This window comes from Heteronotia binoei, chromosome 1 (genome assembly GCF_032191835.1).
Source record: "Heteronotia binoei isolate CCM8104 ecotype False Entrance Well chromosome 1, APGP_CSIRO_Hbin_v1, whole genome shotgun sequence".
Taxonomy (NCBI): Eukaryota; Metazoa; Chordata; class Lepidosauria; order Squamata; family Gekkonidae; genus Heteronotia; species Heteronotia binoei.
The window spans coordinates 7,434,184-7,449,375 of NC_083223.1; the positions used below are offsets into that span (position 1 = coordinate 7,434,184).

At 46.6% G+C, this 15,192-nt stretch overlaps 1 protein-coding gene across 1 annotated transcript in view; it reads left to right on the plus strand.

Moving 5' to 3' along the window:
• Positions 1–15,192, plus strand: part of EHBP1 (EH domain binding protein 1) — a 527,871-nt gene that overhangs the window by 348,689 nt on the left and 163,990 nt on the right. Inside the window, 1 exon segment of the mRNA XM_060230596.1 lies at positions 5,630–5,773. Within this exon segment, the coding sequence (XP_060086579.1) occupies positions 5,630–5,773 (144 nt within the window).

Here is a 15,192-nt window from a genome sequence, read left to right on the forward strand (position 1 = left end):
TCCAGGTTGACTCAGCCATCCTTCTGAGGTTGGTAAAATGAGTACCCAGCTTGCTAGGGGGGGAAGTGTAGATGACTGGGGAAGGCAATGGCAAACCACCCCGTAAAAAGTCTGCCATGAAAACATTGCGAAAGCAACGTCACCCTAGAGCTGGAAACAACTGGTGGTTGCACAAGGGACTACCTTTACTTTTTTATCATTAAAGATGTGACAGCATATTAATTTTTGGGAAAGTTATTTACCGTTAAATAAAAAATTCACAGTGTTGTATTTGTCTGCAGGATATATGGGAATTATCTAATGCTGTGGATTGTCTTGTGTGATAATTTTCATAGTACACATTTTAAGTAAAACCTTGTCCTTCATTTCATTAATGCCTAAAGGGCAGGGGCGAGTAGCTATTTCATTCAGTGTTCTGTTTCCCAGTTTTTCAGTAACTCAGACTTACTGATGGTATACATTTTGAGTGAGACAAACCTTTTCTTAAAAAGCATTACACTCGTTCAAAATGAAAAATCTGTCTTGAGACGGTTCCCCCCACAGGGCTCCCCAAAATTTCCTGATTTTTTTCCACAGGAAAAACTGAGAACAGAGTTGCCAGGTCCTTACTTGGGTGGGGGGGCTATAGACCTACCATTTGTTATCTTGCCCACAAACTGGGATTTCAAACCCTTGGAATCATAGGGGGTAGATCCAGTAAGAAATTTCCTTTGACAGAAGGAGTTTCCATCAGCAGCGTATGACTTCCTTGCCTCTTCAGTCCAGCCCAAAATCCTCCCTGAATGTTGCTTCTTGGTGATAGGAGACTCCCCCACCACCACCAAAACAGAACGAGAGCAGAATCGACAAAAACTATCCCCCTCCCCCATCCCAGGGTTGCTAGGCAATCAGTGGGAGACTGGGGGCAGAGGCATTGTAGGGCAGCTGTCAACAACAGTGTGACATCACTTCCGTGGAAACTCAGAAGTGATGTCGTGCCTTTCTAGGAATGGTTTCCAGAGATTCCTTACGAGGACTGATGTCACTTCCCGCTTTTCGTCGGAACTGATGTCATGTTATTGACCAAACTACCATTTTTTAAAATTATTCTCCAACTGCCATTCTGAGCAGCAACAGGAAACAAGCCAGGTGGAGAGGATCACCCAGAGTGGCAGGGTCTACCGAGCCTTTCCAATCCCCAGAAATCTTCCACTGGATCAAACCCATTGTTTGTATATATACTACTTTGAGCCCTCCCTTGGAGGGCAGTCTAGAAATACAAAAATAAATAAAATAAGAGAACAAGTTGTGGTTTGCTACTTTATTCATTTTGTATGAAATACCAAACTATGACTTCTTGCATACCAGAATCTATGCAGAAGAGTTAGGGGAGAGCAACAAACCCAGAGATGTCCAAGTCTTATTCCCGTAACAAGAAACTACCGTTTGTTGTCCTATCTGAATTCTTTTCCTGTACTGTAAACGGTGCCGCATATCTTTTATTTCATGGCTCAACAGATGGATTTGTGGCATATATCAGACGTTTCAAGAAACATAATGCATCAGAAGCAGTTCCTAACACCTTTTTGTCAGCGCGATCGCGGTACTGATCCTTTCTCGTTGCATTTGACTGCCTCTTCCGCAGTCGCAAATTATTTTGTATAATCTGCTTATTCCAAAGAACCAAGTGTTTTTACTCGCACACTTTAGGGAATATTCGTACACACGCATGCACACCCCTTTTCTGAATCCAAGTGTTATTGCATATGAAACATTTCATGATGAGTTGTTGTGCTTTCTCCACAAGTATCGAAGGTCTTGACAGGCATTCTTAGTAATCCTTATAGCTGCTTAGTAAAATAGGCCATGTCACTGTCCCCATGCTACAAATGGGCAGCTAAGGCTGAATTGTGACTTTTGCACAAGACAATTGCAGAACTCTTTTTCTAGCAGGAGCTCCTCTGCATATTAGGCCACGCCCCCTGATGTAGCCAATCCTCCAAGAGATTAGAGGGCTCTTAGTACAGGGCCTGCTGTAAGTTCTAGAAGGATTGGCTACATCAGGGGGGCGTGGCCTAATATGCAGAGGAGCTCCTGCTAGAAAAAGAGCCCTGCAATTGAGTAAGTGTATGACTACTTGAATGCCTAAGCTGGGGGGGGGCACACAGCTCATTGCTCATGCTCTTTACCGTTGTGGTGGGACAGTTTTTTAATCTCTCCAAAATAATGTTGCATTGGTTTAAAAAAAAAACCCTCGTTCTAGAATAATGACCACTGTCCATTTCAGACACACAGAGCATATTTTTAGATGTGTGTGGGAAGTGGACTGACCCACTAACCTGATCGCATGTTTGCAAGACAATGGCAAATTCTCATGGAGGCTTTCACGTGAACTCTGTGGGAATTCTTCACACCATCACTTAATTTACTCGTCCCAGGAAAATGAGAGTTTAAAAACACAATTAGAGAGCACTGGAGCAAGTACCTTAGCAACATTTGGGAAAAAATTAAATTTCTCTCTCTCTCTCTCTCTCTTTTTGGAAAGATATAAATCTTAACAAGAACTTGTCCTGCTTTAGAGATCCTGCATAAGAGATGCAATTAGGGATGGAATTCTAGCAGGAGCTTCTTTGCATATTAGGCCACACCTCCCCAATGTAGCCAATCTTCCAAGAGCTTACAAAAAAGAGCCTTGTAAGCTCTTGGAGGACTGGCTACATCAGGGGTATGTGGCCTAATATGCAAAGGAGCTCCTGCTAGAATTCCACCCCTGGATGCAATAAAATTATAAGCCATTTTTCACACAGCCAGCAGGGGGTTATGGAGTGGCAGCATCCCAGGAGGAAAATTAAAAAGAAAAGTCCCTTTTTTGGACTTTTTCCAATGCTATAATATCCTTTTTGAGGTGCGGTGACCAGAATTGCACACAGTATTCCAAATGAGACCGCACCATCGATTTATACAGGGGCGTTATGATACTGGCTGATTTGTTTTCAATTCCCTTCCTAATAATTCCCAGCATGGCATTGGCCTTTTTTATTGCAATCGCACACTGTCTTGACATTTTCAGTGAGTTATCTACCACGACCCCAAGATCTCTCTCTTGGTCGATCTCTGCCAGTTCACACCCCATCTACTTGTATTTGTATCTGGGATTTTTGGCCCCAATGTGCATTACTTTGCACTTGGCCACATTGAACCTCATCTGCCACGTTGACACCCACTCACCCAGCCTCAACAGATCCCTTTGGAGTGCCTCACAATCCTCTCTGGTTCTTACCACCCTGAACAATTTAGTGTCATCTGCAAACTTGGCCACTTCACTGCTCACTCCCAACTCCAAATCATTTATGAACAAGTTAAAGAGCATGGGACCCAGTAATGAGCCCTGTGGCACTCCACTGCTTACTGTCCTCCACTGCGAAGACTGTCCATTTATACTCACTCTCTCCCTCCTGCACGCATCCCCCTCTGCCCCATAGATGAAACTAGGAGGCATTTTCAGCAGAATGCAGAGGAAGATGGGAGGAGCGCCTTCCACAGCTGTGGACATCTTTTCTTAGGGTGCTATCATTCCATTTCAGCTTATCTACATCCTTTACATGATTTTTTTTAAAAAAGAAAACATTGTTAAAGAGATGGTTCAAGACAGTGCTAGATCGGCGTGATCCATGCCTCCACATACCCTTCAAAGGAGGAAATGTGCAAAAAGGGATGCATTGCTGCCTTTGTTGCATGGTCACATTCAGCATTATAGAGCAGGGGTGTCAAACATGCAGTTCGGGGGCCAAATTAGGCCCCCGGAGGGCTCCTATCTTGCCCCTGGGCAGCTGGCTGTCATCTGCTTCCTTCTCGTATATCTTGCTTCCTTCTGCATAACAGCTTGTTTTGCAACACTTGCTCAATTGCACAGGAGCTACAGAGCAAAACCTCCTATTTTCTCCATTGGCTGAGGCTCCTCCCTTGGGGAGGAAGGGGGGGGAGGGAGAGCTTGCTTTGCCAGGCTCTCTCAATTCCACAGCAGAGCTACTGAGCCAAGCCTCTCTTTCTTCTATTGGCTGAGGCTCCTCCCCACCCCAAGTCCCCTGGGGAAGGAAGGAAGGAGCCAGAGCTTCTTTTGCCCAGTCCCTGGATCCCATGGGAGAGATACAAAGAAAACATCTTCAAGACCAATGAGTGCTAACATTTTAAGCAAGTTTTAAGGGTGTTTTTTTAAAAAAAAAATGTGTGTGTTTGTCCGTGTTCTTAATAACATTTATATCTCTGCTGCCAAATCTTAAATAGGTACACACATGGCCTGGCCCAACACGGTTTCATTTATGTCAGATCCGGCCCTCATAATGAGTTTGACACCCCTGTTTAAAGAGCACAGGAGGCGTGCCGTTCCTGCCACTGAAAGCCGTGTTTTTTGTATAGAACTCAGTCTGGGTTGGGGTATCATTTTGTCGGCCAAGCCTGCCCTCTACATGATTCACTCACTGCAACAGTCCAGTGTGTCTGCTAGGGACAGTCTTTTTAAGGGCCAGCCCAGTGTTTAGGGTTACCAGCCTCCTGGTGTTCTCCCAGGATTTCACCTGATCTTCAGAATATAGAGATCAGTTCCCCAGGAGAAAATGCTTTGGAGGGTGGACTCTGAGGCACTATAGCCTGCTGAGGTCCATCTCCAAACCCCACCCTGGCCCCACCCCCTGAAAGAAATGAAAGGTGCGGGGAACTTAACTTCCCAAAATTGAATCAAGAGCCAAAAAGCTAAGTTAGAAACCAGGTAAAAGACGGACGGAAGGATGGATGGAAGGATGGATGGATGGATGGATGGATGGATGGATGGATGGATGGATGGATTAGACAGACATAGACAGACGGACGGATGGATGGATGGATTAGACAGACAGACATAGACAGACAGATGATAGATAGATAGATAGATAGATAGATAGATAGATAGATAGATAGATAGATAGATAGATAGATAGATAGATAGATAGATAGATAGATGATAGATAGATAGATAGATAGATAGATAGATAGATAGATATTTAGATAGATAGATAGATAGATAGATAGATAGATAGATAGATAGATAGATAGATAGATAGATAGATAGATAGATAGATATCCTAAATGTAATAAAGAAATACATGTATTTATTTATCAAATGGTTAAAAACATATATGGGCCCAACTGTCATTACAGAATAAACGCTCTCATGCCTCCTGTAAATTGATCAAAAAACTCCTTTTTTGGTCCTACATCAGCTTGTACCTTGTTTTATTATTGGGTCATGCGTCTAATGCGTACAGATATTGCTGACCACTGAAGAAGGTCTTATCTGGGCCAAAACATTTTGGGTTGCAATGGTTCCCACTTGTGTAGATGGTATTTTTATTCTGTAAAGAGGCTACAGTTGGGCCCATAAATGTTTTTAGCCATTTGAGAAATAAATACATGTACTCTTGATTAATTACATGATAAATATATGTACTCTTGAGCAATTAGCCCTTTACTTGTTTCCCAACCCAGACCTGGAAACCCTACTGGTATTAGTACTCTAGTACTATCTGGTTACTCTGTAGTAGTATCTGGTTACAGGTTACTCTGTTGGCCTTGTTTTGTCATTAACGCTAGTATTTTTGTTTGTTGGTTATTTAAGCAACGAATGTTATCAAGACAGGAAGAACTCAAAGAACGGGCGCGAATCCTGCTGGAACAAGCCAGAAGAGACGCGGCTCTCAAGGCAGGAAACCGGCAGCCCTCCGGCACGACCACTCCCAGCCGCTCGAAGCAGCTGAGCGATGTAAGGAACCCCTGGCCATCATGGCCGCTGTTAAGAGGAGCAATCTTTTACAACTTGTGTCATTATTTGATTAGGGAACCAGGCGTGCCCTCGCCGCAAGCGTGACGTCAAACACACAGCCGTACGCGGAGATGGCAAAAGGGCCATTCTTTGTGGGCGATTCTCCCCCGTCCTCTGAGCGCTGAGCGTTCATCTCCTCCTTGCGAGAGCCGATTGTTATTTTCCTACCGACTGGGGCCAGGGGAAGATCGAAAGTCCGTTGAAAGGCAGTGCTCTTTGAATGCCAGCCGGTTGCCAGATATTAGCCACATGAAAGGCCAAGTTATCTGTCACGTTACAGCGTTGCGCCCCAATTCCTCATAGTGACCCTCCTTTAATCATCGGAATGAATTATTCCGGTGGCGCTGGGAAGCAGAGCTGAGCAAACCCCGTCCCAGGTCCAGTGGGGGAGCCAGCTGCTGTTGTCTATTGCGCCACCAGTAACCTCAGCAGTGACCCGGAGGGGGACTGTAATCTCTGGAGATGAAAGCTAATTAAATTTGTATGCAATCCTTCCCAAGCAGAGGTTGCCTGTTGTGTCACATTCATGTGCTGTAATTTTGCAATTCCAACCATTTGCACATGAGCTACTGTGCTTGGCATTGTGGCCGGTGCTCATTTTGCTAATGACTACCATGTGGTCAAATGATTTCTCCCAAGCCTTTCAGGAAAATTGTTCGTATTTACAAGTGTAAATCGCCTCGTGCCCCAATCCTATCCAGCTTTTACTCAGCCGATATTTACGTAGGTGTCGTTGCAGGCGCTGCTTAATTCCCAAAACTATCGTGGCTTTGCAGTGAGTAGCTTTATTTTTTTTTTCCGCCTTCTAAGAAAGGTTTTCCCTGTCCGTGCAGGTAGACGTGATCTTGCTAGGGATCTAGCTTCAAAAAAATACCAGTGCTTTAAATTCAGTTTGGGTTGCACGATGGGTATTTATGTCTATTTATCACAACCATTGTCCCCCCCAAAAAAACTCCGGGGAGATCAGATGAGTGGTATACGACTTTCTTTCTTCTCGCAGACCTTGAATCTGACACCTTGGATAGAGTTGCTGCATTTTGTGCAAATGGTGTTTGAGTGTTGTATTTGCATATTTGGTCGGTCCTCGGCTTATTGGGTCATTACAAACTAAGCTTGGGGGAAATGCAGCAAATGATACTTAATTGAAATTTAGGTTATTTCTAAGAGCAAGTGTAGTAAATGTTTAGACCCAAAATTAACTTGGCTAGCGTTAGAAAGAATAGTGGTGCATTTTCCATGAGCTGTGCTCTGTTAAGTTATATAACAATGAACTCCTGTTACGTTCAGCGTTGCGCATAACCCTACTAGGGGTATAGAATTGTGGTGCTCAGTTGTGTTCCGTAGAAGCACCTAGCAGTCTACACAAGCCCTTCTCAATTATAGGTCTTGCTTTCCTTAACCATTTTTAGCACTGAGCTTGCCCATCGTGTTTTGTCTTTCCCAATAACTTTTACACATATCACTGTAAAATATTTTATTATTTCAGAGAAAACCAGGATGGGCGCTATTTCTATGTTACCTTGTGGGATTTTTCTCCAAAAAAGCCCTGTGTGATAATGTGGATGTCAGGGGGCATGGCCTGATAGTCAAATGAGTTCCTGCTGGAGTTTTTCCCTCCCAAAAGCCCTGCGTGAAATGATGGTGGTGTCAGAGGGTGTGGCCTAATATGCAAATGAGTTCCCGCTGAGCTTTTTCTCCAAAAAAGCCCTGTGTGATAATGCGGATGTCAGGGGGCATGGCCTGATAGTCAAATGAGTTCCTGCTGGAGTTTTTCCCTCCAAAAAGCCCTGCGCAAAATGATGGTGGTGTCGGAGGGTGTGGCCTAATATGCAAATGAGTTCCCGCTGAGCTTTTTCTCCCAAAAAGCCCTGTGCAAAACAATGGTGGTGTCAGGGGGTGTGGCCTAATATGCAAATATGTTCCTGCTGGGCTTTTTCTACAAAAAAAAAGCCCTGCTTACCAGAAAACAATAAACCATCTCTTCTTCGGAGTTCTTTTTGACTTCTTGTGATATCCACTTCCGATTTCCATTTTTGATAGGCTTTTCTTGTGTGTCTAAATACCACACGCACACACGTAACCATTGCTGCCATGGTAGTGATTAGCTGCCTAAGGTTTGGCATGATGTGCTTCTTTCTTCTTCTCCCTCCCCCGCCCCTCCCCCGGTCCGTGGCCTGTTAGCAACCGGGTCATGGAGTGAGGTAAAGGTGCCACACCACCCCTTTTGCCCGCCTGGGTCCCATGTGGACAAAAGAGGCAGAGCAGCCTCACTTCAAAGCACCACCTCTTTCATTCGCCCAGGTCCTGGGCGGGTGGAAGGGGCAACACAGCAGTGACCTTTGCCTACCCCTCCTTTAAAGACCCCCATGGAGGGGTGGGGGGCAGCATGGGGGGGGCAAAAACCCCAGCACCCAGACACACACACCGGTCCGTGGAAAAATTGCCAGGGCTCCCCTAGCCACCAGGTAGAGTGCAGTAGTGTGGAGAGAGGACTTCTGTATATCCTTCTCCACAGGTGCTAGGAATACTTAACGGGAACAAACCCTACTAACCGTACTTTCTCCCCCCCCCCCCCCGCTTTGAAACTTTTATTGAAAAATACCTCAAATCATTCATTTTATACAACTCCCTCATGAGCAACATTAATAATGGATTGAACAAGAATAAATAGGATTTAGCGGCAAAATATTTTCCTTAGGTAAGTAATGACAGGGAACCAAGGCACAACCACCTTTTTCTCATAAGTTTGAGGAGAAGACTGTTGAGAAGAGTAAGAACAGTTTTGCTAGAATAAAATAGCCCCATAGTTTGTGTTTCCAATTTTGTAGCGATGGAGGATGTTGGTAAGAGAACATAAGAGAAGCCATGTTGGATCAGGCCAATGGCCCATGCAGTCCAACACTCTGGATCACATAAGAACATAAGAGAAGCCATGTTGGATCAGACCCATGGCCCATCCAGTGCAACACTCTGTGTCACATAAGAACATTAGAGAAGCCATGTTGGATCAGGCCAATGGCCCATGCAGTCCAACACTCTGGATCACATAAGAACATAAGAGAAGCCATGTTGGATCAGACCCATGGCCCATCCAGTGCAACACTCTGTGTCACATAAGAACATAAGAGAAGCCATGTTGGATCAGGCCAATGGCCCATGCAGTCCAACACTCTGGATCACATAAGAACATAAGAGAAGCCATGTTGGATCAGACCCATGGCCCATCCAGTGCAACACTCTGTGTCACATAAGAACATAAGAGAAGCCATGTTGGATCAGGCCAATGGCCCATGCAGTCCAACACTCTGGATCACATAAGAACATAAGAGAAGCCATGTTGGATCAGACCCATGGCCCATCCAGTGCAACACTCTGTGTCACATAAGAACATTAGAGAAGCCATGTTGGATCAGGCCAATGGCCCATCCAGTCCAACACTCTGTGTCACACAGTGGCCAATTTTATATATATATATATATATATATATATATATATATATATATATATACGCACACACTGTGTCTAATAGCCACTGATAGACCTCTGCTCCATATTTTTATCTAAACCCCTCTTGAAGGTGGCTATGCTTGTGGCCGCCACCACCTCCTGTGGTAGTGAATTCCACATGTTAATCACCCTTTGGGTGAAGAAGTACTTCCTTTTATCCGTTTTAACCTGTCCGCTCAGCAATTTCATCGAATGCCCACGAGTTCTTGTATTGGTCCCTCCACTTTGAGGCCGGCTCAGTTTTTGCGACCGATAACAAAACGGAAATCTTTTTTTCCCGTTTTCTGCGGCAGAGCCTTTCCAGCAATCGAGCAGGATCACAACCGGATCAACAGATAATTTAACAGTTAACGTCTGATTAATTACCATCATAACATGTTGCCAATCTAGGGGTGGGGAACAGTGACTCTCCAGGTGTTTTTTTGCCTGCAACTCCCATCAGCCCCAGCCAGCATGGCCAATGGCTGGGGCTGATGGGAGTTGTAGGCAAAAAAAACATCTGGAGAGCCACTGTTCCCCACCCCTGTCCTAAACAATGTGCTCTAATGCTTCATACTTGCATTCCTGGTGGTCTCGTGCCTTTACTAACCCTACTTTCATCTGCACAGCTCCCTCATCTTTGTCTGGACAAGTCCTCCCTGGGTTTCATTTTTGCTCAGTGAGAAGAGATATAGTTCTGACCTGGATGACCCGGGCTAGCCCAGTCTTGTCTGATCTTGGAAGCTGAGCGGGGCCGGCCGTAGACTGAGCGGGGCCGGCCCTAGGGCACCCTAGGCAAGGCTAATTTCTGGCACCCCTCCTGCACTGATAACATCACCGAGTCACATGGGGAGTGCCCAATTTGGCACCCCCAAAAGGCCAGCACCCTAGGCAGTTATCTAGTTTGTCTAGTGGCAGGGCCGGCCCAGGAGTTAAGCAGGGTCAGCCCTTGTTAGTATTTGGATGGGAGACCACCTAGGAAGTCCAGGGTCGTGACACAGAGGGAGGCAATAGCAAACTGTCTCTGACTCTAAAGCAGGGGTCCTCAAACTTTTTAAATAGGGGGCCAGTTCACTGTCCCTCAGACTGTTGGAGGGCCGGACTGCCGTTACTGTACAAGGCCACGGGCTGTCAGTTCTCCGTCTTCTGCATCTCTCTCCCTTCCCCACACCACACACCCCGGCCTGGGAACTCACCTCACTTCGGTATCACCTCACACTCTGTCTCCGCCGCCTCAGCCCAGTGCTGGAAGTGTGCGTTGCTAATGCAAGTTTAGGTCGAACGTCACTTCTGGTCTGATTTTGCCATAACCCGGAGGGCCGCATAAACGTCCTCAGCGGGCCGCATCTGGCCCGCGGGCCGTAGTTTGAGGACCCCTGCTCTAAAGCGTGATTGCACCAAGGGAGGGACGGTGGCTCAGTGGTAGAGCATCTGCTTGGGTTAAGCAGAAGGTCCCAGGTTCAATCCCCGGAATCTCCAACTCAAAAAGGTCCAGGCAAATAGGTGTGAAAAACCTCAGCTTGAGACCCTGGAGAGCCGCTGCCAGTCTGAGAAGACAATACTGACTTTGATGGACCAAAGGTCTGATTCAGTATATGGCAGCTTCATATGTTCAAGGGAGCTCAGAATTAGGAATAAAAGAAAAATCAATTATGGATAGAAATAATTCCCTCGACGTCCAGGAGCATAAAGTAAAAGAAAAGAATAAGAAACAGAATGAACATCAGCTGTGATATGAATTGAATATCATTTCTTGAAAGCCCAACCCCCGTGGGAGGTTTGCATTAAGCAACTGAAATGGAGAAATGAAAGCACCTGGGTCTTTGTTTGGAGAACTTGGGTGGAAAATATCTACGTGGGACTTTGGAATTTTGTTTACTGTACATATTGTAATCCTGGCACTCAGGGCTCTTTTTCTAGCAGGAGCTCCTTTGCATATTAGGCCACACCCCCTGATGTAGCCAGTCCTCCTGGAGCTTACAGTAGGCCCTGTACTAAGAGCCATCTAAGCTCTTGGAGGATTGGCAACATCAGGGGGCGTGGCCTAATATGCGGAGGAGCTCCTGCTAGAAAAAGAACCCTGCTGGCACTCCATATTGTTTGTTATTGTATTATATTGATTCAGCCTATCAGGGTCAGTATTGTCTTCTCAGACTAGCACCGGCTTCCCGGAGTCTCAAGCAGAGGTCTTTTATATCACTTGCCATCTCGTCCTTTTAACTGGAGATGCCTGGGATTGAACCAGGGACCTTCTGCATGCCGAGCGGATGCTCTTCCGCTGAGCCACAGCCCCTCCATGAGCCAGCTGCGACTTGGTGGCACTTTTCCACCTGCAAAGCAATAAAATCCAATAGCTGGCTTTTGTACATGTGTTGATTTTGAGGATTTAGTATGTTTTCGCCCCCCTGACAATTACACTGCTGGCTTTTTGCCGCTGTAAATCACCTTTCAGTGACTTTTTATGGACTTGTTATAGTGTACAGTTGGGAGAAACGTATCATACTGAGCCATTTCAAACATTGTTGAATGATACCGTTGTCTTGTATTACTTTATCGAAAGGACTTTGCTCAGCAGACTGTGAGGGACGGTATCCCTCCCAGTTTGGAGGGGCCGTGGCTCATGGAGGGGCCGTGGCTCAGCGGAAGAGCATCCACTTGGCATACAGAAGGTCCCCGGTTCAATTGCAAGCATCTCCAATTGAAAGGATGAGATGGTAGGTGATATAAAAGAGACAGTTTGGTGTAGTGGTTAAGTGTGCGGACTCTTATCTGGGGGGAAACGGGTTTGATTCCCCACGCCTCCACTTGCACCTGCTGGAATGGCCTTGGGTCAGACATAGCTCTCTTATCTGGGAGAACCGGGTTTGATTCCCCATGCCTCCACTTGCACCTGCTGGAATGGCCTTGGGTCAGCCATAGCTCTCTTATCTGGGAGAACTGGGTTTGATTCCCCACTCCTCCACTTGCACCTGCTGAAATGGCCTTCTGCGTTTTCGCACTCACCTTCAGCCGGCGCGACGCCTCTCTTCACCGCGCAGGATCTGCGCGGATTTCGCACTAAATGCCGCGGAGCAGCCAGAAGAGCCGGAAACTCCGGTCGCAAAAGCCACGCAAACGGAAACTGCTTTTTGTCGGTTTACATTTGAGCGGCTTTTGCGCCGGGAGCTTCCAGCTCTTCTGGCTGCTCCGCGGCATTTAGTGCGAAATCCGCGCAGATCCTGCGCGGTGAAGAGGGGGGTCGCGCCGGCTGAAGGTGAGTGCGAAAACGCCCCTTGGGTCAGCCATAGCTCTCATAGGAGTTGTCCTTGAAAGGGCAGCTGCTGTAAGAGCTCTATCAGGCCCACCCACCTCACAGGGTGTCTGTGGAGGGGGTGGAAATAAAAGAGATTGTGAGCCGCTCTGGGACTCTGAGTGGAGGGTGGAATACAAATCCAATTTCTTCTTCTTCTTCTTCTTCTTCTTCTTCTTCTTCTTCTTCTTCTTCTTCTTCTTCTTCTTCTTCTTCTTCTTCTTCTTCTTCTTCTTCTTCTTCTTCTTCTTCCCCCCAACTGATCTTTGCTTTTTGGAAAGAAAGATTGCGTTGGTCTGAAGCAAGAGAACAAAGTAGAAGTCCAGGTGCACCTTTAAGACCAACAAAGTTTTATTCAGAAAGTAAGCTTTTGTGGGCAAGCACCCTTCATCATGAGAACCAGTTTGGTGTAGTGGTTAAGTATGCGGATTTGATTCCCCACTCCTCCACTTGCAGCTGCTGGGATGGCCTTGGGTCAGCCAGAGCTCTCTTATCTGGGAGAACCGGGTTTGATTCCCCACTCCTCCACTTGCACCTGCTGTGATGGCCTTGGGTCAGCCAGAGCTCTCTTATCTGGGAGAACCGGGTTTGATTCCCCACTCCTCCACTTGCACCTGCTGGAATGGCCATGGGTCAGCCAGAGCTCTCTTATCTGGGAGAACCGGGTTTGATTCCCCACTCCTCCCTTTGCACCTGCTGGAATGGCCTTGGGTCAGCCACAGTTCTCTTATCTGGGAGAACCGGGTTTGATTCCCCCCTCCTCCACTTGCAGCTGCTGGAATGGCCTTGGGTCAGCCATAGCTCTCTTATCTGGGAGAACCGGGTTTGATTCCCCCCTCCTCCACTTGCAGCTGCTGGAATGGCCTTGGGTCAGCCAGAGCTCTCTTATCTGGGAGAACCGGGTTTGATTCCCCCCTCCTCCACTTGCAGCTGCTGGAATGGCCTTGGGTCAGCCACAGTTCTCTTATCTGGGAGAACCGGGTTTGATTCCCCCCTCCTCCACTTGCACCTGCTGGAATGGCCTTGGGTCAGCCAGAGCTCTCTTATCTGGGAGAACCGGGTTTGATTCCCCACTCCTCCACTTGCAACTGCTGGAATGGCCTTGGGTCAGCCAGAGCTCTCTTATCTGGGAGAACCGGGTTTGATTCCCCACTCCTCCACTTGCAGCTGCTGGAATGGCCATGGGTTAGCCAGAGCTCTCTTATCTGGGAGAACCGGGTTTGATTCCCCACTCCTCCACTTGCACCTGCTGGAATGGCCTTGGGGCAGCCATAGCTATTGCAGGAGTTGTCCTTGAAAAGGCAGCTGCTGCAAGAGCTCTCTCAGCCCCACCCACCTCACAGGGTGTCTGTTGTGGGGGAGGAAGAGAAAGGAGATTGTGATCACTCTGAGACTCAGCGTATAAGGCGAGATATAAATCCATTATCATCATCAATTTAATGTATTCTTTTTTTTCTAATGGCAAACTAGAATGATAGATCTAAGTGGGCAGCCGTGTTGGTCTGAAGCAGTAGAACAAAGCAGGAGTCAAGTATCACCTTTAAGACCAACAAACGTTTATTCAAAATGTGAGCTTTTGTGTGCATGCACACTTCTTCAGACGAGGAATGAGGTACGGTAAGCAGAGCTACGTAGAGCTGGCGGGGTTAGACTGCAAGGTGGTTAAAATCCAATATCAAGTTAAAATCCAATCGCAGAAAAGGAAATTCTGCGATTGGATTTTAACTTGGCACCACTTTGTACCACTTTGCATTCTAAGCCCCACAAGCTATGTGTCGCTCTGCTTACTGTACCTCATTCCTCATCTGAAGAAGTCGGCATGCACACTCGAAAGCTTACAAACTAGAATGATATTTATAATGTATGCTACATGCTAAAAAGTAAACTAGGTGGACAGGAACACATCTGGGAAAGACATGTCCTCAGCTTAATTCAGACTTGCAGGCAGTAGAGCAATTAACAGACTCCATTTATTGCCTTATGACACTCTCACCATCATTCTTCCATTCTGACATGTTACTGTTTAATTGGTTGCCCACACAAATGCTACACAGGCGAAATGTTCTTTCAGTTTGTTAATTTCACGCTTTTCCCATTGGATTCAAACTTTGTACCACTTTGAAGAAGAAGAAGAAGAAGAAGATGATATTGGATTTATATCCCGCCCTCCACTCCGAAGAGTCTCAGAGCAGCTCACAATCTCCTTTACCTTCCTCCCCCACAACAGACACCCTGTGAGGTAGATGAAGATATTGGATTTATATCCCGCCCTCCACTCCGAAGAGTCTCAGAGCGGCTCACAATCTCCTTTACCTTCCTCCCCACAACACACACCCTGTGAGGTAGATGAAGATATTGGATTTATATCCCGCCCTCCACTCCGAAGAGTCTCAGAGCGGCTCACAATCTCCTTTACCTTCCTCCCCACAACACACACCCTGTGAGGTAGATGAAGATACTGGATTTATATCCCGCCCTCCACTCCGAAGAGTCTCAGAGCGGCTCACAATCTCCTTTACCTTCCTCCCCACAACACACACCCTGTGAGGTAGATGAAGATGCTGGATTTATATCCCGCCCTCCA